The 14,823-nt window shown below is 37.2% G+C and overlaps 1 protein-coding gene across 1 annotated transcript in view; it reads right to left on the minus strand.

Moving 5' to 3' along the window:
* Positions 1-14,823, minus strand: part of SORCS2 (sortilin related VPS10 domain containing receptor 2) — a 559,300-nt gene that overhangs the window by 93,619 nt on the left and 450,858 nt on the right. The window contains 3 exon segments of the mRNA XM_027686434.1: positions 481-599; positions 2,763-2,827; positions 11,450-11,523. Coding sequence (XP_027542235.1) covers positions 481-599; positions 2,763-2,827; positions 11,450-11,523 — 258 coding nt within the window.

Consider the following 14,823-nt stretch of genomic DNA (forward strand, 5'->3'; position numbering starts at 1 on the left):
TTCACTCTTTTGCTTCCTAAGCACAACCATGTAAGTTCTATCCTGGCAAAACCTCTTCAGAGGAGAATCCTTATGAAGAAGTTGTGCAACCAGTCTGTCAGTGGTTGTCCACAGATGGTTTTATCGGGAACCTTTTTGTTCTACCAAGGTACTAGAAAGAACACAGAAGAGATTGTAAGCATAAGAACAGAAGGGTTGCATTTTGCTTATCACACAAGAGTATTTATAGAAAGTAACTTTTTGAACCATACAATCCGCTTGGAAATTTTCATATAGTTAAAGGGTAACTGGTTGCATAAACTAAAGATTTTATTTTTTTTTTTAATGATAAAGGAATGCTTTGTTTCCTGTAAAAATTCATAAATCATCATTCATACGCTGGAACAGGTTTCTCCCTGCTCCTTACAGTGTTGCTGCACTATTATTTAAAATTTTATTTTTGATTTGAGAATAAGCTGTCTCTCCCGAACGTGGCAGTACCTGAAGAAATATGTAGTCATCCTGCACAGTCAGGGAATCCCGATCAGTACTACCAGCAAATGGGACTGTCATTGTCTTATCAGAACAATTTTGAATCTGGCAAGTGATGTAGCGATAACCTGAGGGAAGAGAGACAGAAACATATGACAGGGCTATCAAGGGAAAAAGAAGCAAGCAGTATTAAATGTTATTCGTGTAGAAAAAATGGCTGCCTTTGCCAGGTGAGTTAGTTGTAGAATTATTATATTAAACCCTCATACAACAGTTTTTCAATCTCCAATGTACTGAGAATATATTAACTGCTTACAGTTCAGATCATTCCCTGGAGGCAGCCTGTTATTATCTAAATGTTGCTGGTCCAGAGAGATTAAGGGTTAGATGAATGAGCCATTCATGGGTGGGGATAATAGAAGGAGCCTCTTTTCTCACTTAACCTATGCATAGAGCCAAATTATTCACTTGGAGAAATGGCAGCCTGACACAACATAACTGAAATCAATAGATCAACCCCAGTATAAAATTGTGATGAATGAGAAAAGAATCAGACTCGTTTAATAGACAGTGTGCAGAATTTTAAAGGCTATTTTCAAAGCTTTGTAAGAATGTTCAGAGACACTATTAACATGCTATTGGAACTGCTCTGTTGGGGCAGGATTTCTATATTCAGAATTAATACTTTGCTGAAAAAGCCTGGACTGATTTATAATCAGTGGAGGCTGCGGCCTTTCTCTTCTTCTCCAGTTAGCAAGGACTATCCTCTCTACCTGGGTTCTTAGAACAGCACCACTGCATCTTTGATACAATCTGCTCTTATCAGAGAGAGTAGAGCCAACAATCGTATCTTACACCAGCTGTGGCTTAAAGACCTTCTCCTAGATTCAAGCTCTTGTACAGCTCACCCTTCCTCACAAGCTTCTGAGCACAAAGTACTTGAGTGACTTTTCCAAGCACAGCGAGGAAAAGGTTATATACACAGTCTTGTGTCCAGATCACTAATTCTACCCATGCTCCATGTACAGCATGAGGGAGAGCAAACAATGCAACCCCATGTCCTTCACTACTTTTGCAGTGTAATAGGAAATGCATTCCACACTTTATGACTTTTAATTAGACAAGGCCAAACCAGTATACCGGATACAATTATTTTTTTTTAAATCTGAATGTGTTTAAGAGGCAATTAGAGTCAATTCAAGTTCTCCTGATTATATCCAAATCATCACTACCAGGACATTTGACCAAGTGCAGCAATGGACCATCTAAAAGTCTTGCAGATATTCATAATTCACATCACAAGAATTATAGCTCTTCATCAGATAGGTAGTGCAAAGATGTTGTTTCCATTAAAATCGATGGCAATGCTTGTACTGACCGTAAGTGCACAAAGTCAGTTTGTTGAGAACCCAGCCAGGAAATATGTCATTATTCTTTTTCTGCTGTTTCTGTTAAATTAAAAACCCAAACAAACCTTTCCATCCAGGTCCTAAAAAATCTTTTTACACTGTCTCTAGAGAAAGCAGCTGAGGGAGCTGTCACTATGTCTCAGAAATCTCGCTTCTAAAAGATTTAGAAACTTTGTCATCCAGCTTTTAACATGGCAACTTTGATTTTTTTGATAGGGCTGAAATGAAAAGTTACAGGATCGGGACAAATTAAACTGCACATTCTTTACAACTGCATTTTTAAGACTGCACAGGAACTTAGATGATCAGATTCAAGGAATTACATTACCTTTAAAGAGTACGATTGGTAACAAGAAACTACACCAGATTTTGGAATCATGGTAACTCTTTAGTACAGCACATCCTGACTACCAGTCTGCTTTTTCATTTATTTTCCTTTTGAAGACTCAAAGTATACTGGATACTGTAACATGAGGAAATTCTGGGAGCTGGTGGTTAGTGCAGTAGACCTGACATATGCAATGATTCACATAAACAGACACTTACCCAGCACTAACACTGCATTGCCAGTTTTATTTGCAAATTGGGAAAAACTGTTCAATGTTTAACTGCCAGAATAAATTGCACCATTAATGGACATTTTCAACGGAGCATAACATCTTGACGTCATCTCATCTTACAAGGGAAAACAAGTAGACTTTAAATTATACTACATTCTTATATAACGGGGCAGTTTTGCTGACTACATATAAACAGAGAAAGCATCTGACTTGTACAATTTCTCTTCTGACTTGTTTTAAAAACAATCTGAAAAGTACCTCTAAAACAAAGAGAAATTGCTATACACTAGGGTATCAATTGATAACATTTTCATTTGCATACCTCCACTGGGGTCCTGGATTTCCATATGAACTAAATCAGGGTCTGCGTCAACTCCAGCAACGGCCCTGAGAACATAATATAATCAAATTATGTAGAGCCAGCTACAGAATAGTAATTATGTGGATGGAAGAAAAGAGAGGCTTTCATACTAACCAGCTTTAACATTCTAGCTCAGAAATTGAAATAAATCCCATTTATAATGTCCCATTACTAACATCTAGAAGGAAATTATTTTTTCTGTACTTGACAATGTTTCCCTTAAATTTCTTTAGAATCTCTTTTACTAACCTATGCATAAAAATAGGATAAATTGAAAAAAAAACCAGAAAAAGGTATGAAATCGGAAAAACCCCCTCATAATAATGAATTGATACATGTACACACAGAGATATGCACACAGTCACAGGCACTGGCAAGCACTATAGCATCTTTTTACAATTATATTTGACATTTGAGACTAAAAAGCAGATTTAGTGCTAAAAAGACTTAAGATTCCTTTCTTATAAGAAATATCTTAAACTTGACACAGAGTTTCCATAACAAATTGATATATCTTTGGTTAGTACATTCAAGAGAAGAGTAGATTCCACTTTGACAAAGAAAGTGAAGATGAATTTTGAGAAAAACATCCTGAGAAGGAAATTCAGACACAATTGATCAAGGTGCAGTTTAACTTTGAAAAGCTATAATGGGAATACAGGCTGATTTTCTCCTAATATCTCTCATGTCAAATATGCTCAGCCAAAAGATGAGTTTTCTACCCTCAGGGCTTCCATCCCAGCCTGGGAATGGCAGCCCCAGCTGTGCTTTTTTCTGGCCTTTCTATTGTCATTAGTCAGGCAGATTCTGCAGAGAAAGGTTTGAGCTGACAGTTGTGTGTCACTAAGTGAGGCAGAATCCGGCCCCACTCCCAGAGTCACATCACTCTTGCCAAGGCTCTTCACTGGCATGGCAAGAGTCCATTGAGTCAGCAGATGTGAGTTGAAGACAGTCAAAGGAGATACATTGAGTGATAAAGTGCAGCTGGATGCAGATACTAAAAAACCCCATTAAGATACTTAAGAGAAAATGATAATTTTGATACAATTATTAACAATCAAATGCAATAAAGCTATACTTTAGATTGAAATTACATCATTGTTTAATTATTTTAATAGCATTAATTTATGAGGGGCAGTTAAAACTCAGACTCAGTAATTGGTGGCTCCTTGGGAACACAGTCTAGGGGGACGAGACCGGATGATTTCCACTGGTGCATAAAAACCAGAAATAATCACATATGCTGTTTTCCCCTAATAAGATAAATGATCAGTACAAAAAAGGATGGGGAGGGTGAGGGATGAGCCCCTCCAAGCCATAAGATGTAGTGGAAACTTCAGTGGATTTATTTTTTTTTTAATAAATGCATGGAAAAATCTTGTATTTAATAAGAATATGGTCTCTCAAACACAAACTATTTTAGCATTTTGGAGGCAATACAGTAGGTCAGATAATATTTTAGAATCAGTGAGGTATGATAAGAATATATATGAGCAGAGGAAAGGGATGTGTGAACTTTTTTGCTGTGTGTGCTGTTATCTATCTTTCTAGATATCCACAACACCAAATCAAACCTGCTATCAACTCTACAGTCAGCAATTTGAGGGAAAAAATGTTTGCTGAATATTTTACTTTTTGTGTTGGACCTCATGCAGCTGAACCACTGAAATTTTTAGGTTGAATTTTCTAAGGCTCAGCTTGACATACTAACAAGCATCAATAATGAAAAGGAAGTTTTTGGGTACTTCTGAAATTACCTCTTGTATCTATTATATATGACACCTGATTTCATAAACACAGTTTGAGGTATTTGTCAATATCTTTACCTTCTCATCTTTCTTTTAACAGACCATAATTACAATGATCTTCCTTCTACCGTGCTCCTCCTAACAGTGGCAGCTGACACAAGTAGATTCTAATCTTATTTCCAGAGTAATCTTTTAGCGCAAGAAGATGTAGCTGATCTGTTTTAACTAACATTTCAGAACAAAACTTTCCAACCCAGACTACATTTCTTCTTTAGACTTTTATTTGAGTAGATGCCAATAAATCACAAGAAAGGGTTTTTTCCTTAACCTGGCCAGGAAAATAATACCTCTTTCCCTCTTAAGTTCAGACATTTCCCCTATCCCTTTTTAAAATTATCCTTTACTAGTCAGGCAAAGTTACTTCTAAAAGGCAACTCCTCTATTCCTAAACCAGCTGGATCACCTCCCACAGTGTCCATTGACTACAAAGAAGGTTTAGGATGACAGGTCCATACTCCAGTTTGACAAGCATTTCTTCTCACTGCTTTACTAGATTATATCACTCCACTCTGTGTCCCCAGTCTTGCTTCTACTTTGTCCCATTGAACTTGCATTGAGAACTGTCTAATCTAAAGGTGACCCTGCAAAGATGTAAGCCACCAGGCTGCCAAAAGGAATAATCACTAAGCTATACCTGTAGATGTCTAACTTCACCCAGGTCTAAATGAGTGATGGTGGTGCACCTCTGGAGTTTAGATGCATGCTCTACATGCAGTTTATCCATTCCAAAAGGCACAAATTAAGCAGAATATTTAAAAACTATGACTTGTGTTTTTCATTATTCTAATTGTACTGATGAACTCTAACAGCAGAGACTCTGTTTACTCAATGAAGACATTACACCCTCAAAGTCTACTTTTGAATGTCAGCTACTGAGCAGTTTCTGAACTCCGAAGTCCCTTTACCCAGCTTTACAAACACTTAGGAATAGCCCTTTCTTCTTTTATTGAAAAAAAGACCAAATCTATTACAGCTGCTAGAAAAATCTTCAGAAGAGAGTATAACTAATATAGAAAATCTGAAGCTATATTCCTGAAGAATAAACTAATCTCATTTCAGTGGACTCCTCTGCCAACAGTACTTAAAAGATAATACTGTTATTTCATTTGTGCTTAAATCATGAACCAAAGAGAAAGTTGTATGATACTCTGCAGGCTAAACACAATCTAGGTCCCTCTGCTCACATGATACAGCTTTCTTAAAATGAAGGGCAAACAAGGTACATACAGGGACACAAATAGCATATGATCCCCTTAAACAGAAAGCTCAATTACATTTTTTTTTCATATTGAGGGAGAAATGCAAAACAACATTTTTTTGCATCTTCATTTATAAACTTGCTACTACCAGAACATAAATGCATTGTACCAGTGTGAGGACTGTGTCCACACATCGATTCACAAGCACAAGTTTACAGTTACCTGGCTGGCTTTAGGATAGGACTTCTTCTGTCTTATAAAGCAGAGATGCAATAGACCCTAGTAATCTGACAGTTTCTTCCTTTTTGGTTGACATTTCAGCATAATTTTTTTTTCCCCCAGTAGAACAAGCACCTTCTCAGGAACTATCTATTTTTCTCAATTTCAGTAGGGGTTTTGGTTTGGTTAAAATTCCCCCACTCTTTTTCTCACAGTACTTTGCAATGAAAATGTTCACACCTCAGCAGTCTAGGACCATTTCTTTATTTAGTTGTTTTATTTAGCTAAATTCAGGGTTTTCTGGTTTATGTTGTTTTAGTGTTTTGCATTCAACCACTGAGTTTTCCAATGAAATTCAGACTAACTTCTAGATCAGACAAGTCTTCCTCTAGGAAAAGAAATATTTCTTGACCAAGTATACTGTGCTGGATAAAGCAAGTGCAACATACACCAGCACTTCAGATCACATAATAGCGTGGTTATAACACTTCAGAATTAAAATAGCCTGACTTGATTGCAGGGTGCTGCAAATACAGGCAACCTCAATATGCTTCTTCCCTTTCCTGCGAACACAAGGTTCCATTATCTCCCTTGTGCTTGTCTGACACCATGTTGAGCCTCTTGGGAAAACTAGGCCTGCAGAATGTAATTTTAGAACTTTTTTGAGGGATTAGTTTTCCGTTTCTTAAATCACCGGATCATGCCAACAGTTGAGCACTAATCCTGCACAAGAAAAGCAGGAAGAAAGCTGCTATTGGTGTCACAGAGGTGGAACTGCCACCACTCTGGTGCAGCCTTTGTGTATGTCTAACCTCAGTTATGTTGTAAAGTTGTATTTAATAAAACACAGTGAGAAACAGGGGGAAATCAGGGCACCTATGTTTCCATTTGGGCTAGTATTTGATCTCCTGAAGGATACTGTGGAGCCTTTTCTTATGCATATGGTTTTTTAGACACCATGTCTCTGCTGCTACTTCCTTCTCAGGAGGAGGACTCCTCACACTCTTCCCCTGTTCCATCATGGGTCCCTCCCACAGGATGCAGTCCTTCAGGAACAGGCTACTCCAGTGTGAGTCCCCTGTGGGTCACAAGTCCTGCCACCAAACCTGCTCCAGTGTGGGCTCCTCTCTCCACAGGGCCACAGGTCCTGCCAGGAGCCTCTTCCAGTGTGGGCTTCCCATGGGGTCACAGCCTACTTCGGGCATTCATCTGCTCCACCATGGACCACCATGGGCTGCAGGGTGACAGCCTGCTTCATCATGGCCTTCACCAAGGGCTGCAGGGGAACCTGTACTCTGGCCACTGGAGCACCTCCTCCCCTCTCTTCTTCACTGACCTGGGTGTCTGCAGGGCTGTTCATCTCACATATTCTCACTCCTTTCTTTCACGTCTGTTGCGCATTTTTTACCCTTTCTTACACAGGTTATCACAGAGGCAATACCAGCATCACTCACAGGTTCAGCTTGGGCCAGCAGTGGAACCAGTTGCACTTGGAGCCAGCTGGAACTGGCTCTGTCTGACACGGAGGCAGCTCTGGGTCTCTTCTCACAGGAATCCTGAACTCTCCTGCTACCAAAGCTTGCCACATAAACCAAATAAGTCACATACATCATCACACAGACAGAAACAGAAACAAAACCCACTGCAAGTGATCAAGTCAAACTTAAGAATAACTGCCCACACAGATTCTTGGCTTCCCACACAAGAGCCTTTCACATGAAATTCAATGCTAAAGGCTCAGTGAAATCCTCTTTGCATTTCTCTCCTTCAGGGCATAACATCGCTGAAATCCCCTCTTTCACCTGACACTTGAATAGCCAGGAACCCACTACGCTTGACGTAAACGGGTATGGCTGTGAGGGATTATCCATATGGGATTTCAGGATGAGAACAGAACTTTGGTCTCCTGAGAACAACTGCTCTACCCAAATAAACTCATCATTTTTTACTTTTATGTTCTCACTTCTCATGAAAATAGAGAACCTGCAGCTAAAAATAAGAGTAACAGATACCCATAGCATAGGATCCACATATCCTAGTGAGCTGGGGATAAAGCATTCCTAAGGCTCTAGACAGAGTCATAAAAGAAATGTGTCAGGCCTAATTCTCTGGTAATTACCAATTCATTACTTACTGTCCCGGGGTATATTAGTGCTGATGTAGACAGCTGATTCACAATCTATTCTTTGCTTATGTATTACTAAGTTCTATTTTGAGAAATCAAAAGGATTTCTCAATGGGGCATAAGCCTTGGAGGCTGAGAAGAATAGCAGCAGAGCCAGAGGAATCCCAAACTGCACTACTCTTTCTTCTTCCACATAATAACCACTCCTTTTTTAAAATGGATTTCGTATACAAACCCAGTTATATACCATGTGATAGGTGGATGTTTAATGTTTGGCTGGAATAGGTTGTATCTCCTTGCATTCCCTCCTAAAAATGCATCAAGAACTGGAAAAGGTATTTCTAAATTATGGGTATTATAACATCCCTTAAACAGAAACTGTCACACTGGGGCCAGTGGAGTTTGTATGCTGAAGTAAAACTGGTCACAGCAATCAAAGTTTCTTAATTTTACAGAAAAAGAATCTTCTCAAAATTGAAAAAAATAACATTAAAACATTCAATGTTAAAAAGGGGGTGATTTTAATTTTCCTAATTAATATTTACACAGATATAAAAGATATATATTCTAAACATTGACACAAAAAAATTCAGTTTTTTCAATCACAGTGCTACTTAGCATCTTATTTTATCATTAGTTGCAAATCTGCCTTTCATGCTTTTGCCTTATAGCGCTTTTGTTTTTAGAATAGAATAAACTTTTTCAGTTGGAGGGCACCTACAACAACCATCTAGTCCCATTGCCTGACCCATTCAGCACTGACCAAAAGTTAAAGCATGTTGTTAATGGTGTTGTCCAAATGCCTGTTGAACAGGCTTGGGGCATCAACCACCTCTCTGGGAAGCCTGGTTTGCCTTCTAAGATGCTAAGAGAAGGCCAACTCCTATGAAGGATTAGTCAACTTTCTTTTCCAAAAGAATAAATTAAAGAAATAGGGAAAATAGCTAGGATGCTGTAAGAAAAGAGCACGCTATATCACAGATAAGAAGAAAATATTCTGTGCTCCTAAATTAGAGATGGTATAATACACTTTCCATTGATACCAATAACATTTTCATTAGTTCCACTACCATGAAAAATCAAATTCCAGATATTAAATCTGCAAACTTATTTAAGAAATGATCGAGAACACTTCAAAAGCAAATAAATCCTAGAAGATGATATTAATATATTACTCATAAACCTACAGTATAAGATCTAAACGTAAATAGTTCAAATACTCTGTCTGTACTGACCTCCCCTTAATACAGACACATATCATATTCCATTAAATTAATTGTATTTATATTTTCATGGAGTAAAAAAAAAAGCTTCTTCATGAAGCGCATGAAGATTTGGCTGCTTCTGCAAGCACAGGAAAAAATTGTTTTTACAAAACACATGAAAATATTATGACTGATAATATTTGTAGTTACCAGACTGCAATAAAAATCTTAGGCTATATTATTGACCTGAGTGGCAAAGCTCAATTGAAATCAAACTAAAAACATCTGTTAAGGATCTGCCCAGGCAAATGTTTTTGGCACAACCAGCCAGTATCAGCAAGAGACATGCCCTCATTTATCATGAGATGTACAATTAGTTGGACACATATCTTTAGCACATCAGATATTATACACTTAGTCTTTAAAGTCAAAGTATGACAAAGCTCATGTCCTTACATCTGTTGAAAACTACAAAAATGCTTGTTTCTATCTAGCAGTCAGATAATTTGGGTGACAAAGGCCAAAAAATACCCGAAAGTCTCATCTGACAGACAGACCACCCTGCAAGGCCATTATGTCCAATTCTCCATCACAGCAGACTCCTTATATATTGCAAATTTCCACATGATATTAGAAGTAAAATATATTTATATATCTTTATTTCTATGTAAGTTTGTGAGAAGGATCATTTGGTAGTGATGCACTAAACATCTGCTTCCAAATCTTTGCTGATGGCTGATAGTCTTTGAGAGAAATCAGTATGGTCTATACATATAAAAGAGGAAAACAACCCCCTAGAAAATACATCTAATGCCTATAAACGTACAGACTCTTAGAATTTATTATTCCTATCTGTGAAGAACGTGACATTTATGAACAACCGTGATTTTGAAGTACTGCATTGGAATTATTCCTATCAAAGATCCAGGACACTTTCCTGATTGTATCTGAATGATATAAGGAAACATAAGGATTCTGAAACAGCAAAATACAGACTTCTAATTAAACATGCACTTTCTGGCTTTAATCCTTAGATACAGAGAACAACGACAGATAATATTTGAGTTGGAGAAAAACTGACACATATTTTAATGGTTTTGTTATATTTTTCATAATTTAAGTATGCTAAGTGTCAGGTAAGAAAAGCACCAATAAACAAGTCTGTGAGAGAGAGGTTTCCACTTTTATTTCTACCTGTAATGACTTTATTTGTTTTCAGACTTAATGCATTTATTAAAAAAAATTATTAAAGACAGATAACCACATGCCCTCATGATTTACATCCTATATAATCTTGCTAGGGAAAAATTAGTTATAAGGTGGACATGACCCATGGTGTTACTCCTTAACGATTATTTTACTCTTTCACATGGTACTTAAGAGACCTGAACTAAAATAAGTCATTTAGGGAGTGCAAGTGTCTAGCACATTATAACTATTCTTGTAATAAAAAATACATAATACATAATTACACAATGAAGTAAAATGTGAAAGGGGCAATTGAGTGTGAGATGGACCAATTTTAAAAGTAAACTAATTAAAACACTATCAAAAGTTTAATTTTGGTGTAAGAGAAACTATACACTTTTCAAATTAATTTCATTTGTTAAAAAAAGGGCATTGACTTACTTTTCAAACATTTTGTCAACCTGTTTAAATCACTTCTTAAACATTTAGTGAGACTGCACAATATTTAAGCTGAAAATTAAATGATTTGATATATGTGTCCTCAATAAAGGACAAATATTTTTCACCAAATGTTATAGATTTTTCTCTGCAAAAAGACTGTTCTCCTTTCTAAAGATAAGTTTCACCAGTCAATGCAGAGCAGTTTCATTCAATATTTCAGCTTTCTTCAAATCTTGGTCTCCATAGATCCAGACCGATAACCCTTCCATGTGATGATATCTGGTATGATCATTGGTATGAATTTGCAATAGAGGACACAGAAACATCAATTGCAAATCTGCAAATCTGCAAAAGATGCCAGGGCTCATATTGCCCCACCAGTATCTCTGGAAACATCTTTCTTGATTAGAATGAAATACTTTTGCTCTTCATTTTATTATTTGGAAAATAACAGACTTCTTACCAAAAAATATGATCTTTAGAAACTCGTTCCTGCAGAAGGGTCCATTTTTTCCCCAAGTCAGTAGATACATAGACCTAAAAAAAGGGAAAAAAGAGAAAAAATGAGATGATAGGAAACTGCTAATGTACATCTTCAAAGACAGGTCCTATGTCGCTATTAAATGAAAGATTGTACACCAATTAAAAAAAACCCAAAAACATTACCAGGAACTCTGTACAATATTTTTCAGAGTAACAACCTTTCATGGAGAAAATCTTTTGAAATATAATCTATAATTTAAAAAAAAACTCTGTGACAATGTCTTCTTATTTACCATGAAAAGAATTCCCAGATCAGTTGGGGTCAAATTCTTTTTTACATCATCATGGTTACTCAAGAGGCATGGTAGAAGGGCACTTCTCTTCCCATTCATTGATCAAAAAAGAAAAAATGTTCCCTTTATGCCATCAAAAATACTAAGCCAGGAAGTCAGTGGATTTAAACCTCTGCTAAAATAGGACCAAAAGACATTAGAGAAATGCTTAGGAGATTTGATGAGGAGAGATGTACTTAAGGGATTGTTTCATGGATACCAATTTGTGGCCCATGAGAAGTGTTCCCTCAGCAGAGAGGCAAAAGATGGCCTGGACAGGGAGGACTCCAGCTCCACCTTCCATATGAATAATTCACCCCTGGTAAGAAAACAAATGCTAATGATATGGATGGGTATAGAGTGCAGATGAAAGTTGTTTTCCCCCAGATTAAAGTGGGATATAAAATAGCTATTCAAAAATCTCCCTCCTTTAGCATTTGCCTTCATTATGTCTCCTCTAGTTAAAATAGGAAGCTTCTATCAGACTTCTAATAAGATAGATTTAAAGCCCCCTGCTGTCTGCATGCATTTCTTATTTGATCCAATTTACATAAGATGAGTTTTCTCTTGATATCTCTAATAAGGAAAAAAAGGAAAGTAAAACTCTTCTTCTCTGCTGTGGGAATAAGTCACCAGTTCAGACACTGGGGGAAAGTTCTGGGGGAAAGTGTCTTATAAGGACTAGTAAGGAACACTTTTGTTTTAAAATGACAGATTCAATGACAAGAGATGGAAAAAACCCCCACTGTTATGTATTATGTTCTATTACAGAAAACCAGCAATATTAACATATATAAAGATAAAGGTTGAGGTAACTTAGCACAAACTCTATGGGTAAATTTACCGAAGTTCAAACTAGAGATAAAATAGTATTTCCCAGTTACTCTGCACTTCCAATGGCTTTCTTCCATTCCACACTCAATTACAGCTGGCAGACCACAGTTAGAGTAGGAAACTACTTTAGCATTGACCCAGTCAGTGCACAGAGAAATGATCAAGGACCAAGAACTCTTCATCCTCAGAGCTAAATGATGGGGCTGCAGAGCCTGGCTCCTGATTTGCCTACATTTCTGTTATTAGCTGTATTATGTGGGTTAGGATTTGAAGCAACTAGGGTATTTTATAGCATATTCCTCTGAGCAACCTCCTGGGAGGGACAGATGTAGGCTCTGAATGGGCTAGACTGTGCAGGATGAAGAACCTAAGCTGCTTACTTCTTCAAACATTTGTCACCACAGGCAATAGAGAAAAGATAACCAGTGGTTACACCATCTTTCTAAAAGGTCCCTGCTCATCGAGTTACCTGCCTCAGCAGACTGCTTAAATCTGGGAGAGATGATCACTTAATGTGCTACCCTAACCCTGGTGTCTAAGCTGCAAAGAAAGCCAAGAATTCAGAGGTTCCTGGCAAGAGGGCAAAACGCTACTTAGGATAAAGGACAACACTGGCACGTGAACAAAGGGATATAGTTTTGTCATCAATGAATTTCAGAAGAAAATGAGAGAAGATTCTTGCCCTTATAACAGTTGCCTGTACAGTAGGGGCCAAAAAATACTAAATCAAACACACATTCCCACCACTCCCCAAACCCAAACTACCTCCTTACACACACATTTCAGATCAAAGTCCGGGAGCTTATGAATGAACAGTTTGGCTTACTGCAGGGGAAGCTCTGGTAATCTTAGTGTAAGGGAGAGAGAAGTAGGACTAATAAGTCATATTCAAACGGAAACAAAATTTTAACTGACACAGTGTTTGAAATAAATAAAAAAATAACATGTAACTAACTTATGCACACATTGAACTAGCTATAGTAAAAAAAAAGTGACCCATGTGTTCTGTTTTTCCACAGGGACATATGATAAAACTACTAACTGAGATCAGATACGGAGTGAAAACAGTTATATTAGTGGACAGCTAAAATCTCTGGCTTCAGCAAACACATCTAATAGATCTTGTAATTCTGTTTATTACCACCCATGTAATAAATGTGAGGAATCACATTTAAAAAAAATTTGGAAATACTTTTATGTTTTGCCATTTTTTCAACATTTCAGCTTCCAAATGAGCAATTAAAATCTACAGTATCCCTGACAAGGTTTAAAAAAAATCTAGAAACATTTATGTAGACTCAGCAAACAGCTGATTGTTATTCATTATAACTGAGGAGTAGCCAGAAAAAGAGCATATAGATTTGAGGCAGTAAATGGATTAATCCAACAATATTGACTGGATTTGCATTAATTTATAGTGTCAGCTAGAGGCTAGAGCTCTATTTAAACAGAATCTAGGGTTCTGAATGAATGAACAATGTATATTTTGCACTACGAAATAAGCCCTAAATCGAATCAAAAGTTGTGAAAAAGGCTGTGATGCTGCAGTAGACAGAGAAGCCTTGCTGATTGCTATTTATGAAGGACAGTCCAGTATTCCTTGCAGTCTCCAAAGCGCCTTTGTAAGAAATCATTTGAGTAACAGAAGGTAATGGTTTCTCCTGAGTTTTAGATTGTGTTACATTCTGATGCTACTTTCTTTTAGGAAAGGTAAAGTTACTTCACTCAAAAATCTAGAGTACATTTGTCTCCTCAGGGCAACTTCAGATCAACACTATCTCTCAAGATCATTGATTTCAGTACAGTGACCTTTTCTTGTGTCAAGTGGCAATTATGATTTTCAACTCCTTCTATGCCAACATCATTTTATCTTCCACTCCCTTCTAGGCCAAGTATATCAGATTTTATACAAAATGTAAGCAGTTTACTGACCCAGTTACAGTCAAAGGCATCCTTCACTCATGCACATCCTAGGTAACAATGTAGGACTTGTTAAGTAAGTCTCCTTGGTTGACTCTTTTTAGTGTCATATTGAAAGCCTGAGAAAAGGCCATCAGATTACCTAACCCTTCCTGCTATTCCTGCAGAGCAATCTTTTGTTGAATATTTTGTAGGGGTTTTTTGTCCAGTCACATTTAAGCATGGAAAATAACAGCATCATTCCTTTCAGAAGACTATCCAAGTCTAA

Source organism: Neopelma chrysocephalum, unplaced genomic scaffold (genome assembly GCF_003984885.1).
Source record: "Neopelma chrysocephalum unplaced genomic scaffold, ASM398488v2 Primary Assembly neopelma1_71, whole genome shotgun sequence".
NCBI lineage: Eukaryota > Metazoa > Chordata > Aves > Passeriformes > Pipridae > Neopelma > Neopelma chrysocephalum.